This window comes from Alexandromys fortis, unplaced genomic scaffold (genome assembly GCF_014885135.2).
Source record: "Alexandromys fortis isolate MF-2015 unplaced genomic scaffold, M_Fortis_MF-2015_v1.1 scaffold_158, whole genome shotgun sequence".
Taxonomy (NCBI): Eukaryota; Metazoa; Chordata; class Mammalia; order Rodentia; family Cricetidae; genus Alexandromys; species Alexandromys fortis.
Genome location: NW_026068039.1, coordinates 2,375,384 through 2,396,992, shown reverse-complemented (window position 1 = coordinate 2,396,992; position 21,609 = coordinate 2,375,384). Strand labels below are relative to the sequence as shown.

The window sequence follows — 21,609 nt, the reverse complement described above, 5'->3', positions numbered from 1 at the left end:
GGGCAGGCAGATGAGAGAAGATGTTCCTAAAACCTTCATGGTTCTTCCTTTCCCTCTGTGCCCTGCAGGGACATTCAAGTTTTTTTCCCTGCCAATCTCACAAACACGTTCTTTATTACATTGCCCTCGAGTTCCTTCTCTTCCTGGACCAGAGCCCCCTGGTTTTCTAGTCTTCAGTGGCGCAGCTGGTCTCTGCAGATTTTCCCTCCTTACTTCTTTATCACAGAACTTGGTGGGACCAGGATGGGTTTTCCTCTTTTGAGGCAAGAGAAAATACCAAAAATGCACACTTAGACCAGTTAAGAGTATTTTTGCTTCCCCTAATTATTTATTTTCTTGCCAACAATAATTCCCCAAATGTGGGTGTTACCTGCACACAGCCTCGCAGACAAGCAAGCCTGGGAAGCTGTCAATCACTTTTGTCCTAGAGAAGTTCTCCCAGGGTTAAAGTAAAAGCAGGCTTTGCTAGTTTCCTGTTATTGCCTAGCAAACTGTCCCCAAAGTTAGCAGCAGAAAACACAGGCAAACACTGCCTTCTGCTTCCATGGATCAGGAGTCGGGGTGGGGGGGAGGCCGGTTAGGCGCTAGCTTGGGTCTCAGAGGCCTCAGTCACCCAAAGGCTTGGCAGGCCCTGGAGAATCGGCTCCCAGGCCACCAGGCTGGTGACTGATGTTGGCTGTCAGCGTGAATGGCAGCATCAGCCACATGGGGTGGAGATGCTGGGGGCTGGGGTTTCTCATAATAGAACACTATTAGTCAGGGTTCTTTAGAGTCACAGAGACCTGGAGGAATGAATGAATGACTCTCACACACTCTCTGCCCATATATAGATATGGAACTTATTGGAATGACTTATGGGCTGCAGTCCAAGTAATCCAACAATGGCTAGCTGCGAATGTAAAGTCCAAGAATCCAGTAGCTGCTTAACCCCACGAGGCTGGGGGTCCCAGCTGGTCTTCTGTATATGCCGGAGTCCTGAAGAAGTAGGTTCCAACGCCAGTGAAGGAATGGGTGTGTGGACATGGTGAGGGTAAGAGCGAACCCTTCCTTCTTCCATTGTCCACAGGCTTCTAGCAGAAAGTGCAGGCCAGATTTGGACGTCTTGCAGCCTAAAAATCTGGAGTAAAAGTTTGTTGTCTTCCCGCCTCAAGATCTGGATCACAGGCGTGCCCTTCATGTCTGGATTGTAATTCAGTCCAGATATAGTCAAGCTGACAACCAGGAATAGCTAGCCATCAGTCACTGAGTCTCCGCAGAGTAAGTGACCCAAGAATGGGGAAGCCACAAATCTTACACTTATGCCTTGAAAAGCAGATAGCAACACATCTGCACTATCAAATAAGTCCCTTAGACATTCCTCTGTGTGGGAGGTGTGCGAACAGAGGCTGGGCCCCTCTGGAGATCCCTTCAGAGAGGAGCTTCTGTAATCCGCTAAAAGTGTGCTTCTCTGAAAATGCAATCAACAATTAATAAAGCATTCCGAGATACTGGAATATGCTTTGGAAAAAAAGTACCCGGATGGTCATGGTGGGGAGTAGAGGTCTCAGAGGCCCTTGAGTGGAGGACAAAAAGTGTGATTATCTGGAAGAGCCCTGAAGCTGGGACAAGAGTGTCCATTGACTGGTGGCTTCCAGAGTGGTGGAGAAGCTAGACCTTGTGTCCTGTGGGAACTGGGACTCCAACTAAGAAAGACCCAGCCATCTAGAAAGGCAAGCACAAGGCTCGAGGACAGGGCCTAATGGCTTGAACTGTTGACGGCCTTGACAGCTATTTCCTCAGCGCATCATCAAAGACGGGGAGGGATAACGAAGTTCACAGGCAGAAAGGAAGATCTGTTATCATGTACTCCCTGAACCATGGAGGCCCAGACAATCTAGAGGCCCCAGCTGGCGGTTTCAAGTCCACCTGCGGCAGCCTCAAGGCAAGCCTCTCATTTGGTGGCATTGTGTGTGCAGAGTTCCACCAGAGCTCTTCATGAACTGAAATAACACTATGTAAGGTCGCTCGGTGGACCAGATCACAAAGGCCTTGTTCTTCCCTGCTTCGTTTGCACAAAGGGTCGTGTTTGAAAAGTCCTGGCCTGAGTCTGGAGCCACCCTGCCTGAAGGAAATGCGTCTCCATCCAATGTTTACAGTGCGTGTATCCTCAGATGGAGAAGAAGAAGAAAAGATAGCAGGCTAGAGAGAGTGGAGAGGTAGCTGTGGGGAAGGCAACCAGCAAGACAAAAAGAAAGGGTTAATTTAAGGCTTACAGCTTACCTGAAAACTCTGAGATTTATCCTCTGCCATCCAAACTACCCACCCACTCCTGCCCCAGCCAAGGTCTATCGGACCCCAGCAACACATTCGCCGATCTTGGCCACAAGGTGGCACTCTTTGGACTTTCTTACTTTCTTCCCCCACACCCTCAAAAAAAAAAAAAAAAAAAAAAAAAACTAAGAAAGGAGGGGAGAGGGGAGGGAGCAAGACACCGCACTGCCCCAACCAAGAACAATTTGAAAACCCACCCCATCATACTTAAAATCTAGGACAAAGAGCCGTCAGGACGGAACTGCTTCGACTGCAAAGCTTGAAGCTTAGCTTGGGAGCGGCCTGACGGTCCGAGCCCAGCAACTCCACTCTGCAGAGCGCCCTGGGGTCCCTGAAATCCGAAACCCCGGCGCAGAACCGGCGGAAACCAGAGCAAAACCCTTGAACTTTTCTGGACAATTGCTTCCGGGCGTTTCAAGGGAGTCAGGGGACCGGACGGGAGCCCCAGCCGCGAATGGCGAGCCCCTGAGGTCCTGTGGACACAAGAGAGGCCAGTGCTCCGGCTGCAGCATGGACCGCGCGGGGAGCCTGGGCGCGGGCCTGCGGGGACTCTGCGTGGCTGCGCTCGTGCTCGTGTGCGCCGGACACGGGGGACGTCGCGAGGACGGGGGACCAGCTTGCTATGGGGGATTCGACCTCTACTTCATCCTGGACAAGTAAGTGTCTGGAGGATGCTGCTCTCCGGCGGGTGGTCCCCAAGGACGCCACTGCTGGACTTGGTCCCCATCTGTGCGCGGTCCCGGCTGCTTTGCCTGTTTTTCTTACTGTCTCTGGCCCCAAGCTTGTGAGTCCCGGGAGGATGCAGTTGACTGATTGCTTCCCATCTTAGTGATAACGATTGCAACCAAAAGTCGAACTTGCAGATACTTCCCAAGAGGCAAAAGTACTCTTCAAAGCCAGCCATCTCCTTTTGCAAATGTCCGGCCCCAAAATGCAGTCTTTGTTCTCGTGGCTTGATGCCTGACGACCCTGGGCACTTAGTGTGAGTCTAAGTGGGGGATTCTTTACCTCTGGGATTCCAGTTTGCCCTTTGTAGGGTCGGTCTTATAGGGGGGGCTGAGTACCACCCTGCCCCCTGCCCTATAGATAGCTGCCAGTCACATTGCCACCCTTCCGCCTAAGTGGTGTCAACCAAAACTGCTTTCAGATACTGGCAGATGTCCTCAGCGCCCTTTGCCTCCAGAGCTGAGATGTAGGTAAAGGGCTGTTGGCTTTTTTGACTGATGGGCTGCCAGGAAGGCCAGCATGATTGGCCTCTTGACTAAAATGGACTTTGCTTGGGGAAGAACTGAGTTAAGACCAGTTCAACACTTTCCAGATCCCCACGGGGTTGCCAAGCCGCAGTCACTCAAGCGCTCCTTCATGCGCTCTGCTGAAAAGCAACAATAAAAGGTCCCTCAAGATCCGGGCTCCTTAGATTTGTGCCGGTGCCAGGAGAGGCGCTTGCAGTGGTGGGGAGATGAATTTCACAGACTGGAAAGTATTTGGGAGTTGGAACAGGAGTCCTGAAAAATAAGCTGGCCGCTGGACACCAAATGCGCTTCGCAGTTGCTGCTGGGGCTTGGTTTTTCCGTAGAGGCTGTTTTGAACTCCAGATTCTTTGGATAAAAAGTGAGATCTCTTTCTTACAGATTTACGAGAAGGTGGATACTTAAAATTTCAGGCTCAGGCTAAGAAATGGAAAATCTTTTGTGCCTTTTAGCAGGTGGGAGCTGGAGGTCCTGGGTGCGGGAAACTCTGGGACTCTGTCTGAAACCAAAGGTGCTGGGCATTGTGCTCTTTGAAGAGAACTCGAGGGCTGGGGCTCCTCTCAGTAGCATGCTTGCCTAGAATGCCTAACCCTGGGTTTGTTCCTCAGTACCACAGAAACCAATAAACTCATGGTGGTGGTGGTAGCAGTGGCTCTGGCCCGCAATCCTTGCCGTGGGAAGGTGGAGGCAAGGGGACCAGGCGTTCAAGATGATCCTGTGCTTCTGGGCTACATAGTGAGTTTGAGGCCAACTCAGGCTACCTGAGACTCAAAAGAAACAAAAACCATGGGGTTCCAAGGAACCCATAAGGAAATTTGAACCATGAACAACAGCAACAACAAATCCCCCTTCTCCCAGAGGACTGTGGGGTGCTGTGAACACAACCAGGTGTCCTAATTCTATATTTGAGCAGAACATTTGGTCCACTTTATACACGAATTTATTGTGGTGATGGAAGAAATCCAGTAGGATCATTTTAGGATTATTTTATTGGGGAGGAAACCAAGTCAAAAGGTATAAAACATTTTTGGAAAAGAATAATGAAGACATAATTTCTCAGAAAATATTGGCAAATTAATGAAAACAGTTTGGAAAAGTTCAAAGCGTATGTGGACAAAATAGAAAGCTATATAAGTCCCCGTGAATGCTTAGTGGAATTTCAAATAAATGGGCAGTGAGTTCATTAGTGTTTAGAAATGTTTTTGCCAAGTGGTGAAGAAGGTCTGTGTCAGCTCGGGTTTGCGTCTTATAGAGAATGACAAGGACACAGAAGCCATGGGAAAGAACAGAGGGAGACTTGACTATGTAAGCACTGTGCTCTTCAGCGGGTGACAAAATAGCCTAAGTGGAATATAGGAAGCTTGGGAAGGTTCTGCAGCCTCACTTACTCTCCAAAGCCTGGTCTTAGTATGGAAAAGCTAGTTAGGAATGAAATTAGCCTTACGTCATAATTTCCCAAGGAAAATTTATGTGAAAGTTAATGCACAAGCAAAACCACTCTGTTTCACTTGCAATTAACGAAATGAAAAAGATCAAGCAAGATACTGTGCTTATTGGGTTGGCAGAGGTTTTTAAAGCATTGCAGAGTCCAGTGTCGGCCACCTGTGTCCTGTCTTGCTAGGGACGGTGTAAATCGGTGGTCTTCGCAGACTTGAACTGCATGGTAGAACTTTCTAGAAGGACAGAAGTGCTCTGTGCTCCTGCTGTCCAGAACAGTAGCTACTCGTCGTCTGTGGTCCCCATGCAAATGAGTTTGTGAACTTTTAATTTTGTTTAAATTAAATTGTCGCATGTGGCTGCCATGTGAGTGGTGTGGGTGAGACAATGCTTTGGCAGGAGGTATCGCATGTTTTTAACACAGCTAAGGGTCTTATTTTCCATCCAGCACGTCCTTATCTTAAAAGAAAGAGAGAAAGAAAGAAATGTAGTCGAGGAGGAGCCCTTACTGTGTGTCTATGGTAGTGCGGTTTATAGTAAAAAGCCGAGAATTACCTAAATGTCTAACAATGGGATTTAAGTAAGACATGAAATATGCAGAGTATATATACTGTATAGCCTTTGCGGATTGTGCGTGTTTGCAAGATATTTTAGGAGAAATACATAATACTTATACTATTATGTTTCCAAACATTGTGTGCATTCCACCTTTGTAAGAAGTGAGGCCAGGCTTGATGCCAGCACTTGGGAGACCACGGCCAAACAAGCTAAGTAACTAGATCCCATCTCAGAACAGAGCAAAGCCAAGCTACCACCTGCATGTGCATGTCTGGACTTAGTGTTAGGATTAGAATTCCTCTCTAGAAGATAAGAGCTTTAACTTCTGAAATTTCCAATTTCTTTATAATAAACGTACCAATTTTATATTCAGGAAAATGTGATTTTAAATGCCTTGTTTGTTTTTTAAGACAGGGTGTCTCTGTGTAGCCCTGGCTGTCCTGGAACTTGCCCTGTAGACCAGGCTGGCCTTGAACTCACAGAGATCCACCTGCCTCTGTCTCCTGAGTACTGGGATTAAAGCTGTGCGCCACCACAATCCAGCAATTTCTAATTCTTAAAAAAAAAAGTGTGGAGGGGGCTCTGGCCACTGAACTGAATTCCCAACTCCTCACTAATTAATTCTAGCCTCTGACTTCCCATCATTGTCTCTCTGGGGTATTTTTTGTGCTAAATGAAAAGCTTGCTGGAACTTCTACGCTGTGTGTGTGCCTCTAGCTATACCCACAATCAGGCAAACTGGTGGATGGGCCAGCAGGCAGGCATGGCAAACAGGCCGCAGGGTAGTCCCGGCAGAGTCCTCCGTCCTGGAGAGGAAGGAGCTCTCCAGATACCGCTGTGCATCAGCAGACCGCAGCAGAGTGGGAAGGGAAAGAATGCTGACTTGGTTTGTGCTTGGGCTTCTGAGCCCCTTGATGGCTGGAGTGCTAGCTACAGGCAGAGTCATGGGTCACAGGGACCGAGTCTGCGGCTGCTCTCCCCACCCCTGCTATTCCTCCCCTCCGATAGTCAGTTTGCTTTCCTGTGGCATTAAAGCTCGGCTCTCTGCAGCTTTGAGCAGGACGCATCTCTGGCCTGGAGGGAGCCCAGATTGTAGAGTTAATGGAACGTCATGTTTGCTCAACCAGGAGCAAAGACTGTCTAATGATAACTCAGAACACCACAGTAACACAATAGGGCGTTATTAGGGGCTCTGGCAACTGGGTTGCACAGGGTTTTACACTGATGGAATTTCATGTTTATATAAACATGCTTTTCTGGTTATAGTTGGGAAGAGTAATTTGCTGGGAATTCAATCAGGGACTTGAAAATCCGATTTGGAAGGCTCCTGCCCAGAGAAGAACAACAGAACCTCTCTAAAGTCTCCCAGGGGGTCTTCAGTACCCACATGGACATGGATGGACTTTTTCTTCCTGGCAGGGTCCTTTGTCACGGCAGTGTGCATTTACACGCCACGTATTAATCTTCTTTATGTAGAAGGAGAAGGCGGTTTTTTCCATCTCCAGTCTCGGGGAAGTGCTGGCCATGATACTTGTGCCGTAAAGACTTCAAAAATAGAACTCAGAAGAAAGCAGGGATGAGGAGGGGTGGGGCTGCAGGGTGAGACTTACTTTTTGCTCAACCAATTGTCTCTATCTCCTTTTCCCAAACAAAGGAAGCCCAGCTTGTCACTTTCTCAGACTTCCACTGGGTGTTGTGAGGTGTGCTGATCTGCAGGCTGTGAGGGAGCATGGCACCCCAGAGACATGGGCACACAAGCCATGGATACAGACAGACATTTGCCATCTTAGACTGGAACCTCACTAGGTAGAGTATTGTTTTTCTCGAAAAGACCTGGATCCCAATGATTAATCTACAAAGGAAAAGTTCAAAGTCCAGATTTAGGTGAGTTCCCAGTCTCTCACGCCCTTACACAAGGCCCGAGGCAGCCAGCCCCCGGTTGGTAGACGGTGTGAACCCTATTTTGTAGGTGGTAGAAACTTTAGTTCACCCCCCTGGGTTAGAATTGTCTACAACCAGGACTAGATCCCGACAGAGCAGCAGAGCAGGACCTTGTCTGCTCCAGCCCCCCAGCCTGGCCTTCTCTGCTGAGCTCTACCCTGTGCCGTTGGGCTGTAATGAGAAGCACATGGCAATACAGCCAGTGAGACCCAGAAGGTTCCAGAAATTAAAAATCCCTGCACCATGGGATTCAGTAAATCATGGCTCCCAAGCAGTTAAGACTGCTTTATTATGGAACAGCTACTGGACCAGTGTCCATCAGCTACTGCCGGTAGGAAATTTGCATGCTCCTGCATCCACCCCTCCCACCTCTCAGAGACCTGGGGCTAGGGATTCACACTCCCGGGTGTGACCAGTGCCTCCGGGTATTCTGCGCGTAAAGGTCCAATAAGTTAGTGGTTTGTTCAGATTGAGTTTGATGGGACGGGGAAATTCAAGCTTGCAGATATGTCCAGGCACACAGATGGGGCTTGTTTTCTGAATGTCTTGGAAAGTCGTTTAGAGTAACGAGGCTGCAAAGCTGGCACCAAGTAAGGGGGGCAGCAGGCATTAGGCTACCTCAAACAAGCTGCAACCTTAAAAGACACCAGGACAAGCATTTCTCCGGGGCCAGGATTTTATTTTATTCCAACATTCCAGCAGTTTGGTTCCAGGTTTGAAGAGGGCCTAGCGGGCAGGCGATCGTTGCTAGAACTGCCTACAGATAGGAGGGCTTGGTGTAGACAAGACCCAAGTAAGACGAAAGCATTTGTCTTGTGTTTCTGTCTGGTTAATTAACCTACCTCTGCGACTGCCAAGTAAATTACCTCTACTTTTCTTACCTCTGGAGACCTGGGAAAAGTCGGTGTCACACTGAGAATAGAGTCCAGGAGGGGCTGGGAGAAGCCATCTCTCCTATAACTATAACCTGCAATTATCTCCCACTGTCTAGGGACAGACTCTGGCAGCCCTTGGACAGACAGACTGACACATAAATGCAAATTTTAGACTCACTTCATGCTAATATAAATGGGTGTTCATTTCAGGTGGCAGAACGAGAGGCCAGATTCAGCCCCTTGTACTAATTTAATTATTCCCTAACACATGACAAAGAGGATATTTGGACACATTTTGATGTGATTTTTCAGACATGCCAAGCTCTCACTGAGAAAGACATTTGATTTCCTCCATTATACTTGGCTTATTCTTTGCATGTGCCTGGCATAGACATGTCCTCAGTGGTGATCAAAGTGATTGAAGCACTTGGCCCCCCAATGAAAACCGGGATAGACAGTGCCTACAGCAAGCCGTGTCCTGTCCTGGGAGGTGCAAAGACGGCCGAAGCTGTAAGCAGTCTGGACTGGTGGCTTTTTAGGCAGAGGACACTAGAGGGCCTCTGGGAAGCCAAAGCTGAAGGCTGCAGTGAGGATTTGGGGCAGGGCAATCAAAGTCAAGTTTAGATCAGCAGGAAAAGTAACAAGTGACTGTCACGGCCCTGGCTCCCTGCCAGGCACTATGGTACAAATGGTGTCTGGACAAGCCTGGTTAGCCTTTGCAGTCCCGTAACATCTGTACAGTCACCGTCACCGCTTCACTGGTGGGGGGAAGCTGAAGTGTAGAGAGACTGGCTGAGACCACTTTAATCAGTAAAACCAACCTCAAAGCCACAGTTTACTTGAAAGATGCAAGACTGAGCAGTCAAAAGAACATTAAATAAGTCAGGGCGTCAGGCTGAGCTACATTATGATGTGGGGATAAGCAGCCTTCAGGCCTCATGACAGGCTGCACTCATGGCCGTCCTGGGAGGGTCCCTTCTCCATCACAGCTACGGAGGAAGCAACTCAAATCCTGCCACTCACAGCCCACTGGCCCATACTGGTCATGGGCCCTCACCTTGTGGAAAGGGACTGAAGAAATATATGCCGGAGGACAGAAATACCAGATATGTGTGGGCACTTGAGGCCTCTACTGCAAACATAATTATACACTCCTCCGGCCTGCATAAGCAAGAATAGCAGCTAAGCCGGATAAGGAGCCAACACGTCTGGAAGGGGTCAGTTTGGAACTGAGAGGCTAGGGCATGCTAACCAAGCAGGAATGACGACAAGGCTAGCATTTCAGATCTACCCGGGAGGTGGCGCCTTTCTTCCCTTCCCCATTCCCGCCATACTTAAGAGGAACCCTTTCGTGCCATGGGTAGGAATCAGCTTGATAGGGTGGAAAGGGGGAGTCTCCAAAGTGTGGCACGAATATATTTGAAAGACGAGAATTTCTCTTTGTGTAGTTGGTGGGATCTGAGGGAATTTGACGGCTGGGCAGCAAATCCAGCCCTGGTGCAGGGAGGCAGCTGAGTTAAGAGTTTCCACACAGAGTGGATTCGGAGTGTGATTTTGGGATTTTGACTCCCACCAGTGTTTCTAGATGGAGAGGAGGTTGTCACACCCAGTGAGACAGGTTTTCACTATGCGGGAGTGAAGGGTAAGTTAGCATTCCTAATTCTTGTCATCTAAATATGATTCTTCCTGATCATTGTGATAACCAACGATGAATAGACGCCAATACATTTGTTTGTTTGTTTGTTTGTTTTTGGTTTCTTAGGACAGGGTTTCTCTATAGCTTTAGACCCTGTCCTGGAACTAGCTCTTGTAGATCAAGCTGGCCTCGAACTCACAGAGATCCGCCAGCCTCTGCCTCCCAAGTGCTGGGATCAAAAGTGTGTGCCACCACTGCCCGGCTCTACATCTATTTTTAAGAGCCACCTAGGGTTGGTCCCACTTTGTTGAGAATCCCTGATAAAGGATGGGGAGTAGAGCAACACGTGCTGAGCTTGTTGCTTCCGGGCTGGAGAGATGGTCCAGTGGTTAGGAGCACTGCTATTCTTCCAGGGTCTCTGGGTTTCACTCCCAGCACCCACGCATTGGCTCATGGTCAGCTGCAACGCCAATCCCAGGGATTCTGATGCCCTCTTCTGTCTTCTGCAGGAACTACATCCGGGGCACAGGCTTCCATGCAGAAGCATAATCCCAACAAAACACATTGTTAAAAAAAAAAAAAAAAACAAAAACACCACACACACAAATACACTAAAAAAAGGTTTGTTTATTACTAGTACCCAAGGATCCATCCCAGCAGAAATGGTAATGGGGCGGGAAATATAGAGAACCAGTGAGAAGTGTTGACCTTGGAAGTGAGTGTACTAAAGCCGTGGTTCTCTGCCCAGGCTGGGTCCCGGTTTCACTGGGACAGGAACTTGGACTTTACAAACTCTCCTCAGATGATTCTCAGATGGCTGTGGTGTAGGTCACTCATTCTCACAGAAGCTTTAAGGCCAAGGAGAAAGACAAGAACAGCTAGCCTTCCTCCTCCCTGAAGAACAAACGGTAGCTGAGGCAGCATGCTCCTGCAAACGGAACGCCAGAGAGAGTCCTTGTTTGGGTGGTGATGAGGATGCCAACATGATGTGGAGGATGGAGAGCGGTGTAGCAGGTGGAGGATGGAGAATGGTATAGCAGGTGGAGGAGGGAGAACAGGTGTAGCAGGTGGAGGATGGAGAACGGGTGTAGCAGGTGGAGGAGGGAGAACAGTGTAGCAGGTGGAAGAGGGAGAATGGGTGTAGCAGGTGGAGGATGGAGAACGGGTGTAGCAGGTGGAGGATGGAGAACGGTGTAGCAGGTGGAGGATGGAGAACGGGTGTAGCTGGTGAAGGATGGAGAACAGTGTAGCAGGTGGAGGAGGGAGAACGGGTGTAGCAGGTGGAGGAGGGAGAACAGTGTAGCAGGTGGAGAATGGAGAACGGGTGTAGCAGGTGGAGGAGGGAGAACAGTGTAGCAGGTGGAGGATGGAGAATGGGTGTAGCAGGTGGAGGAGGGAGAACGAGTGTAGCAGGTGGAGGAGGGAGAACGGGTGTAGCAGGTGGAGGAGGGAGAACGGTGTAGCAGGTAAGCCATTACTTGTCCACCAGTGTTGACAAATCCTATTTTGTACACACACACACACACACACACACACACACACACACACACACAAGCCATGATGCTCACTCACTAGGACCGACTTTGGCTCTATTTCCATCAAGACTCCAGAATGAACTGTGCTTCAGTGCTGCACAGGGATAAATGAAGGCTCAGTCACAGGGCTATGGATGCCAACTTTGGGCTTAGACGGCTCCAGTTAAAACCTTAACTCAAGCTTTAACAGAGCACTGTTAACTTGGGAAATGATTTTAAATCTGTTAACCTCTCCGATGATTGGCTCCTTCTTGTTAATAAAATGGGCATTAAACTTATGCTCAGGGAAATGTTCTAAAGATTAAAATCGTTAACCTGCTTTTGGCAAATGCATACATGAGTGAAATTCAGACATATGTGACATACATGAAATCCAGACAATGAGTGGTGGTAGTATTAAAGATGGTGGTGCTGATACTGATGGTGATATAAGGATGATGGTGACAGATGTGAAGGTGATGGGGATGATGGAGGTGATGATAATGGCAGGGATGATAGTGATGGTAACTGATTGTGTCAAAGATGGTAGTGGCAGGGATGATGGTGATGGTGGAAGAGAAGATAATGATGGTCATGACAATGACAAGGATGATAACGATGGTAGTTCATGACAGAGGGATGGTTATAGAGATGGTGATGATGATAACAGGGGTAACTGTATGGTACTGATGGTGACAGGGATGATCATAGTGGTGATGGTGAAAGAGATGATGATGCTCATGGTGCTGACAGTGACGGGTGATGATAACAGTGATGATGGCAACAAGGCTGATGGTCATGGTGGATATAGTGACATTGAAGACATCAGTGGTCCATGCTGCTGGTAGTGATAACTACCCCAAGAGAAATGTGGTCCTCTAACAAATGATGCTCCCCACCTTCAGTGCAATGGAGACTATCTGACTAGGGTAAGGTACATATCAAATCTGTTTATTTCTTCTCCTCTTCTCCCCACCCCCGTGTGTGTGTGTGTGTGTGTGTGTGTGTGTGTGTGTGCGTGTTGTGACAGGATTTCATGTAACCCAAACTGGCCTTCAACTCTTTTTGGCGTGCCTACTTCTGTCACTCAAGTACTGGGTTTCAGGCATGTGCCACCATGCCTGGCTCAGTTCAGTATTTATGAAACTGCTAAGCCTTAGGAATTATAAAGAACATGTCCATTTCTCAGGGAGCTCAAGGTGCAGGGGAAGAGACAAAGCAAGATAATGCTAGTGACGTAGTTTGGGTTGATAGGAGAGGGAGTTTTGCAGGCTTTGCAGAGGAGGTAACTTTGGAGCAGGAACCTGGAAATTGAGTGGGATTTTGCCAAATGGTAAAGAAGCAATGTACAGAAAAGCCCAGTGACATTAACTGCCATGTAAGTGTGACAGAAAAGACCTTGGAAGAAACTGGACTTTATCTTTCCAGCAATAACTTTGTTTTTTTTTTATTTTTTTTTTTTTAAGTTGAAGAGTTTCAGAGAGCAGTGGCGGTGCGCTCATGTCTATTGGCTATATATCGATCACCTCATGTCTATTGGCTATACATGGATCACCTCATGTCTATTGGCTATACATGTATCACCTCATGTCTATTGGCTACATATCGATCACCTCATGTCTATTGGCTATTCATGGATCACCTCATGTCTATTGGCTATATATCGATCACCTCATGTCTATTGGCTTTACATGGATCACCTCATGTCTATTGGCTATATATCAATCACCTCATGTCTATTGACTATATATGGATCAACTCTGCTTGCGGTGGGGATGGAGACAAGAGGATAAGTGAAGCTGGAAGCTTTTTCTTGTGAGAGCAAGACTTGAGCAGTAGGCTAGTGTGTGGGGGAGGGGAAGCTGCCTTGGGAAGAAGCAGGTTTCAGAACGCTAGAGAACCTTTTCATGGATGGGGCAAGTCTGAGCATGGAGGACGCTTGGGTGGAGACACTGAGTAGGCGGCTTCATTGGAGCCTTGGGACTGAAAATAAAGCCTTGAATATTGTTAGCCCAAGGGCAACAGTTGAAAATGTAGGCATGGCTAATAACTAATATAAAGACAATGACATAAGGACTTTAAAATGTCAAGAAGAGGTGGGGTTTGAGGAGGGAGTTGGCCAAGGTCCAGCCCAGAGGACTTGCCAGTAGGAGTTGTCTAGGCAGAAGAAGAAACTACGCTCAGCAGAGCAGAGCAGTGTGGTGGGGAGAGAGGCAGTGCAGGAGTGTAGCACCGGGGAGGGTGGGGAGTGAGCCAGGGGAAGGAGGATTATCTGGACATTTGCCACTAAAGCCATCTCCTCCCATGGTACTGGTCTCAAAGGATGATGCTGCTGTAAGCTGGGCGCTTGAGCTGAAGATCTGGGAGTAGTCCTCCCTCACAGTGCAACGCCTTGGGTACATACACCTACATCTTCCCTGGGTCTGCCCCATTCTCCCAGCCATCTCTTTAGCTCATGGTTCCACCATTTTTTTTAACCAGTTCAGTGAACTTCTCCCCAAATTGATCTCTTTTTATACCTCATCCATCTTGTCTTTGGAACTCTAGTACCAAATCAATCCAAACACCAACAACAATGAAAACAAAATCTAACCTCGACACTAACAACTTCCACCTCTTACGCAATACTCTCAACGGGGTTAAAGCTCCCTCCCTACCGAGGGTGAATGCCCTGGCAAAACACTCAGGACTTTCATTGCTGTGCTCACCGTGTAGTGCCCAAGTTTCGTCTCTTACCACATCCCACACCTTTTAAACTTACAATGAAGCTACTGTGTGAGTCCTGTAACTAAGCCACACTTTAGCTGCAGTGAAGCCATCCCCACCCTAACTCCACTTAAGTGATACCCACTTCTCTTTAAGACACATGAACTGGGGCTTCTTGTGGTCCCCAGGTAATTAGGAACAATCACCCTCTCTGCATTGCATCTTTACTCAAAACCCTTCTCTTGTTCAGAATCTCCCAACCCCAAACAACTCCTACCCTGTGGCAGCAGTGGGGTGGCCCAGCGCTGAGAAGGAGAGGAAAAACGCTCAATGCTCATCATGAAGCATCTCATCCAGACCATAGCATTTCTGTAGACCTCTGTCCATTGACGTAGAACGCTTTAGTGGACAAAGGACCTCTGGCAATGGCAAAAATTTAAAAGCAGCATCCCGACCAGTTTGCTGTCACCCACCCGGAAAAGGCAAGTCCAGGTTTCCGAAGCTGTGAAGCGGCAAGATAAGAGGGGGGGCATCCCAGTTAGAGCGATAGCATTCAACAGCCACCCACCAACGGGGACATCTGCGATGGGAGGAATCCTTGTTACCTAGGTGACCAAACGTCCAGGCTTGCCCAGGAGAGGCCTGGTGTTTTTCTGTTGTCCCAGTGAAACTAAAGCTTCCTTTGTCTCTCAAAACTGGATTTTCAATTATAGGTGATTGGGATTATTAGCTGTCATCAAACAGGGAGCAGACTAAAGACAAACCTGTGACTGGTCTTCCACCCTTTGTTCTGTTAGTGTGGGCAACAGTCCGCCATTTAAATGCCACAGTTTTAAGCCTTTCCTGGAGCCCCACTCCCCAGTTCCCAATCAGTGTATCTCCATCTTCACCATCAACTGCAATTGTACATTTCCTAGCCCCGCCATGGGGAGGCAGTATTGCATAGTGGTCATTTTCACAGGGTTAAATGCCGAAGACTTGAGGTTTGAAGCAAAATGGTGGATTGTAAGGCTAGACTAACTGGATCAAATCCCAAGTCTACCACTTAATAGCTGTGCATCATTGAAGAAGTTGCTTGGCTTCTCTGTGAACTCTCCTGTAAGCGGGGAAATGTATGGATCATGGAGTAGGGCAGAGGGAGCAGAGCTGGCCACACTCAACGTGCCAGCTGCCATTGCTAAGTGACAGTGAACGCCAGGCACTCAGCACAGGGGCCCTGCTGTTTGAGAGTATCAGAACATGAGGAGTCTTCGTTATTTAACCCTGTCGATTCCGAAGAACGTGGCTGGCTGTATGAATGAATGAATTCTGTAAAGAGGCCCAAGAAGATGAAGACAGAGAAGATGTTTTAGCAGAGAGGAAGGCATCAGGGCCGGAAGAAGGCTCAGTGGTGCTCACTGTGGGGCCTGACAACCTGAGTCTGAGTTCATTCCTTGGGACTCACAGCAGAAGGACAGAACCGACTGCAGCGAGGTGTCCACGGACCTCCACTCGTGCACCGTGGCATGCATGTCCTCCACAAATAAATAAACGTAATCTTTTTTTAAATGAAGGCATTATTGGTTCTTAGAAGTGTTGTTGGAGACCGTAAGTGTGAAAGCTAAAATGTAATGACCCGAAGAGTGAGAAAGGGGGGAAAGTTTGTGACTTCAGGACAGGATGCTAGACATAGACAGCCTCACCCCGCTCTTGCTGTCACCTAGAGATACCCATTCTCTCGGCAGAGGCCTTGGGGGTGACTAGGGGAGCCTGCATCACATCCGGGCATGGTGACAGGCAAAGCTGGTAGAATTAATATGAGAAACAACAAAGCAGATGGGCTGGCTTTGGAAGAGGTCAGCCGGGGTCTACTCTCAACCCTGTGGCCAAGTTTAAAAAGAGAAATAGAGAAACACTTTCAAGGAGTTTCTGGAACAGTATCAAAGCTGGAAATAAATTTGAAGTAAGGAATAGTAAAGAATGGGACCTGATAGAATGGATGTTTATATGATAAGCTTTGTCCTAAAATATAAACATTATAAATAGTAACAATGCATGTTTAATAAATAGAATATATTTGGTAAATATGGTTTATAAATTCCTAATTTATTCTCGGGTTAACAATAACTGACGTAAATACACCTCCAGCCTCTCGGTCTTTGCTAGCTGTGTTATGCTTTAGCTATTTGGATAAACGAAGCCATACAGAACCTGCACCATGCTACAATGGTGCAGCATAAATTAATTGAGAAAACAATGTTCCCAGTCCTTCTTTGACTATATTTATTGTTTTGCAAGGTTTCTAGTCAATCTATGGACTATATTTATGGTTAAAAGTTGTATTTTGCTCCCAGAGAACTTTCAATCAAATCTTCAATTCAAATTAAAAATAAGTGGGACCTGAGTGGGACAAACCATACCTTAGAGCCCAGACACCACCGTGTGTTGTCACCGCACAGAGTGCCCGGGTGGCACTGTGTGCCGTCACTGCACAGAGCAGCTATGTGGGAGAACTGAGGGGCCCTTGTGCCAGGAGGAAACGGCCTGGACATCTTTGGAACAGTGACTATCTGGTGTGGGTTCCAGGAAAGTGGGAACTGTCTTTGGTTATGTGGCTGCAATGGGATCCAGAATGAGACCAGGTACAGCATGAGAGAACCTCCGGTAGAGACCAAGAAAACAAGGGGAAAGTGGGAGTGGGGTAAATGTCCAGAGCCAACCAACAACCCTTGTAAGGATGATGTGTCCTTGTGTGAATGGCCACGGTCAGGGGTCAAGTCCATCCCCATCTCTGCCTAGCTTGATGACGACTGTTCACTTCAGCCTAGCAAGGCCAACTGCATTCCTCAGATTAAGTTCCCAGAGGAGCTTAAAACTCTAGTACACAAACGGTAGAGCTCATGTCCAGTCATTTGTTGTATTTTGAAGTTCAGTTACACTTCACATTCACGGATGAAGATGGAGCCTAAAGATCTCAACACCTTAAAATAAGCAGTTAAATAAAATTGAGGCAAACGTGTTAAAGACAGCAGTTAGCACCATATGGCTTTAGTCAAGTAAATAAAACAAGAATTTGTGAAACAGAAGATAAAATATGAAGTGGGAAACAAGGGACCTAGGACAATTGATGAAGTATAAAAGAATAATAGTTAAAGGCACACAAGAAGTAATGAGGAGCAGAGCTGGCCACGTGGAAAGTGCAGCTGGAAAGGCGGGCTTGAGGGGGCGGGATTGGAAGAGGAAGAGGAAATAGATAGATGTAAGCCTCGAGGGGGAGACGATACCAGAAGATGGGGAGACACCCAGAGGCCAGAGTGCTCACTGCTGAAGGACATTTGGGGGGAAATCATTTAAAAACGTAGTGGAAGACAGTGTGTGTGACAGAAGGAAAGCCTGAAACACAAACTGGATAGGGCCTACAACCCAGAATCAAAATTAATCATTTATTAGAAGATACTGATATGTAGACATTTTCTGGTTAGAAATTACTTTTCAAGTCTAAAGAAGAAAGAAAGCACAGGCTGCCCACAAGAATCGTGGCCAAGAATTGTGATTTCCAAAAAACATCTTTTTTAGTGAGTAAAATTATTTTTTGGTGTCATTTGCTAGTGAAGAAAACATGAAAGTATTTTCAGATAGATACAGATTGTTCTAGAAAGGGCATTGTTTTTGTTTTGTTTCAGTGAAAATCATAAAAGTGAATCAAGATGCACAGAAACATTTAAACTGTGTTATTGGTGTATCGAAGATGTGATGCTGTATGTGGGTGTGCACCTGTGGGTGTAGCTCTCACAAGGCTGTGCCAGGAGGGGTGAGAATTCAAGAGTGGTCTGGGCTATACAGCTAGACCCATCTATCGAACTAAATAAAAATAAATCAATAAATCAAGCCAGCCGTGAGCATTGAAGCCCTTTAAGGAAACAAGAGGCTCCCTGATGATGTCAATGCTGAGTTGGAACCATGTCAACAAACAAGAGCGGTCTATCATGAGAAAGAAAATATGAAGTCTTTGGGCGGGGAAAGCCTACACCATATCTAAATATTAAAATACTTGGAAATAATGACCACCTCACTGAAAAATGCCCAACGTAGGGTCAGCTGTTGAAAGACCCTTTGTGAAACTTTTGCAAGAACATAAGCAGAAAGTATTCCCAGACTTAAATTGTGAGAGAGGACTTTAGAATACTAATAGTGGGTAAAGTGCATTGTGAGTGTGTGTATGCTTGTGTGCACGTGTGTATGTGAGTGTGCACATGCGTATCTGGCATAATTTCTAGGAAGAGAACATATTTATAAATAATACAGCGAATAAGTAAATAAATTTGGTAGAAGACACTTTCCCTGAGAGAGATAGAGATAGACAGAGACAGAGAGAGGAGATTGACTTCGTCTATGATTCACCAAGCACTGGGCCAAATGAACTTTTAAGGGGTCCCTAGATTACCTGATCCTAGACAAATTCTTAAAGCATATGAGTAAGCAGAAAAAGAGAAGACAATAGGTTCCTCCACACCCCCAAAAGTAAGACTTGGGTTGTCATTTAGTGTTCTTTAGTTTACAACACCAACTTCTCTACAACCCTGGTAATTACAGCTCTTGAGCGAGTGCGGCTTTTAAACTTGCTCAGCCCGCCTTCTCAGACATGTAGGCTTCAAAGTATGTGCCATGCATTGTTCCCTACTGAAAAGACTACTTGAAGAGATTAGTATCAAAATGAAAAATATATTTAAAATAAGCTGTAAAAAAGACACAGTGCGGAGAAGCAGAAGTATGTAATGGCCCTAACCATGTTCCAATGAGATTAGGGAGCAAAGTGCAAGACTTGGCTAGATTTCAAAGAAAATATGTACTTTATATCTAAAATAGCCAACAATTCCTCTTACTACATTTACATAAGGTAGGAAATACTGTTGATTTTTTTGCTCCCATCCTCGTCCCAGTCCCACCTGCTTGGGTCAGAGATAGCTAGGACACCCAATGTTTTGATGAGAATTACCCATATTAGAGGTTTTTTTTGTTCCCCCAAGACCCTTTCAGGTGAGGTGTTCTACCTTTTATTCATGCACTTCCTTGAGGAAGACGGGGAGAGCGGGGTCCTTTGATTTTGGACACATTTGCCATGTCCTCAAGGACTAAGAGATTTCTATGCTGGACTTTCACAGACACAGACGAAGATGAGTCTCTTCTCGGTGTGTTTAGGAAGCCAGAATCTACTGAAGATAGTGTGATCATGGACAAAACCACCTACCAATTTTAAATAAAAACCTTGAATCCTAAATTTAAAATATCAACAAACTAACAGTGTGGTCAAACAATAGGATCCTGAACCCTGGTAAAATCATGGGCTTCACAGTGTTTCGACTTTTACAAAATGTGCCAAGATGGTTTCTGCTTGTGCGGAGAGAAAAACCATGGCAGCTTCGTGTCTGACTCTGGAAGACGACTCTGAACACTTACACATTCTGAAGACAGCATATGAATAATAACTCATGAGGTTGATTTAATAAATCCATCCTAAACCCTATACCCCACAGAGACTAGACTTCCCTTTCAAATGCCCATGAAATATTTATTAAGTCACAGATAATGTCCCATGTCTCCCAGCACACAAGGTTTTGCTTCCATAATCTCAGTGACAAAGAACTGGAAGTTAGCAGTGAAGTACCTCAGAACTTCTGCCATAAGGAAGATATTTATGTTTTTATATCAACACGTCATGAGGAAGACATAATAATAAATAAATAAAATTAGAAAGATCCAGAATGGAAGAAAGTCTAATCCAGAGGTGGTCAAATTTTGGCCCACTCCAATGTTTCTCTAAAATAAAAATTGTTGTAACGGAATCACTTTTATTTGTTAGGGCTCAATGATTATTTTTATGCTTAAAAAATGAGTTGTTGACATGGAGACCATATATCATGCCCCAAAGGGGCCTAAAATAGTTACTGTCTGGCTCTTCACAGAAACAGTTAACTGACCCCTGAACTAAGAACTGAATCCAGTAGGGTTGTGCAAACAATATCATTACCGAGGTGGCTTTCTGGGTGTTTGCCTGTGTGTTGGGACCGTGCACTAGGTAAGAAGGCCTGGCGTTTGGCCACATGCTCTATCTATTATTACCACCTTGAAATTCTTAATAATTTTCCAACAAGGACTCTGAGTTTTCATCCTGCACTAGTCCTAACTGCTAATAAAGAAAATCAAAGGAGCAGTAAGTATTTCTAAAGCTCTGTGGTTTATTACTAAATACATTAAAACTCTGATGAAATCTTTGGTCCTCCCTTGTCCCATTGTCTGCCTAACACAGTTCACCATGAGGTGGGTGCCTGCTAAGGGGTGGGGAACTTGCCCCCTTTAGAGCCGATTTGACTCCTCCATTTAAGCATCTGCCCTTTTTTCTGAAGTTCTCAAGAAGCCAGGGGAGTATCCATCAAACTGCCTTTCTCAGATGCACATGTTTTAAGCAAGTGATATACAGAAGGACCACTTCCTGTGCAATTGCTAGAAAGACTGCAGCAGTTTCACAGCATCTCCTCCACTGTGTGTAAAAGACATTAAACCAGTGCTCGACCTACTGCTGCAGTGAAAGTAAAATGGAATGGAAACCAGGCATTGTTGGGGGAGGTCGCTTGTTCTTCCCGGCCTCCTGGCTAGCTTAGACCCAAAATAATCACACAGAAATGGTATTAATTAAATCACTGCCTGATCCATTAGCTCTAACTTCTTATTGGCTAACTCTTATATTAATTTAATTCATTTCTATTAATCTGTATATCACCACAAGGTCTTGGCCTCCTAGCAAAGTTTCAGCATGTCTATCTCCAGTGTCGGCTCCAAGGCGTCTCTCTGACTCTGCCTCCTTTCTCCCAGCATGCCGTTTAGTTTTCCCCACCTACCTAAGTTCTGCCCTATCAACAGGCCAAGGTAGTTCTTTATTCATTAACAAATCAAAACAACACATAGACAGAAGGCCCTCCCACACCAGGCCATGTGCAAAGCGGAGGCATCCTTCTACTGCACACTCCTGCCATAGCATAGAGAAGATGCAGACGTGACAGATGATGTGGGCAATGCCATTTAAGAAAATGAAAACATGTTCATAGGTAAAGACAGTAGGGTTCACAACCATAGTCCTCATGCCTGGAAGCAGGTTACTGCGGGGTAGGCAGTGCCCATGTCTGCTGTGGGGGAGGTGTATGGTGGGCAGTGCCCATGTCTGCTGTGGGGGAGGTATATGGTGGGCAGTGCCCATGTCTGCTGTCGGGGGGATGTATAGTGGGCAGTGCCCATGTCTGCTGTGGGGGATGTATGGTGGGCAGTGCCCATGTCTGCTGTGGGGGTATGTATGGTGAGCAGTGCCCATGTCTGCTGTGGGAGGGACATGTATGGTGGGCAGTGCCCAT

At 46.6% G+C, this 21,609-nt stretch overlaps 1 protein-coding gene across 2 annotated transcripts in view; it reads left to right on the top strand.

Annotated features, from left to right (window-relative positions):
• Nucleotides 1-2,462: 2,462 nt before the first annotated feature.
• Nucleotides 2,463-21,609, top strand: part of Antxr1 (ANTXR cell adhesion molecule 1) — a 182,556-nt gene continuing 163,409 nt past the window's right edge. The window contains exon 1 of one of the 2 annotated variants that reach the window (XM_050165398.1): nt 2,463-2,966. In XM_050165398.1, the coding sequence (XP_050021355.1) occupies nt 2,821-2,966 (146 nt within the window). In that variant the 5' untranslated portion in view covers nt 2,463-2,820. Of the gene's footprint in view, nt 2,967-3,808; nt 3,922-21,609 lie in introns of those variants that run through there. The other variant, XM_050165399.1, reaches the window with a different exon arrangement.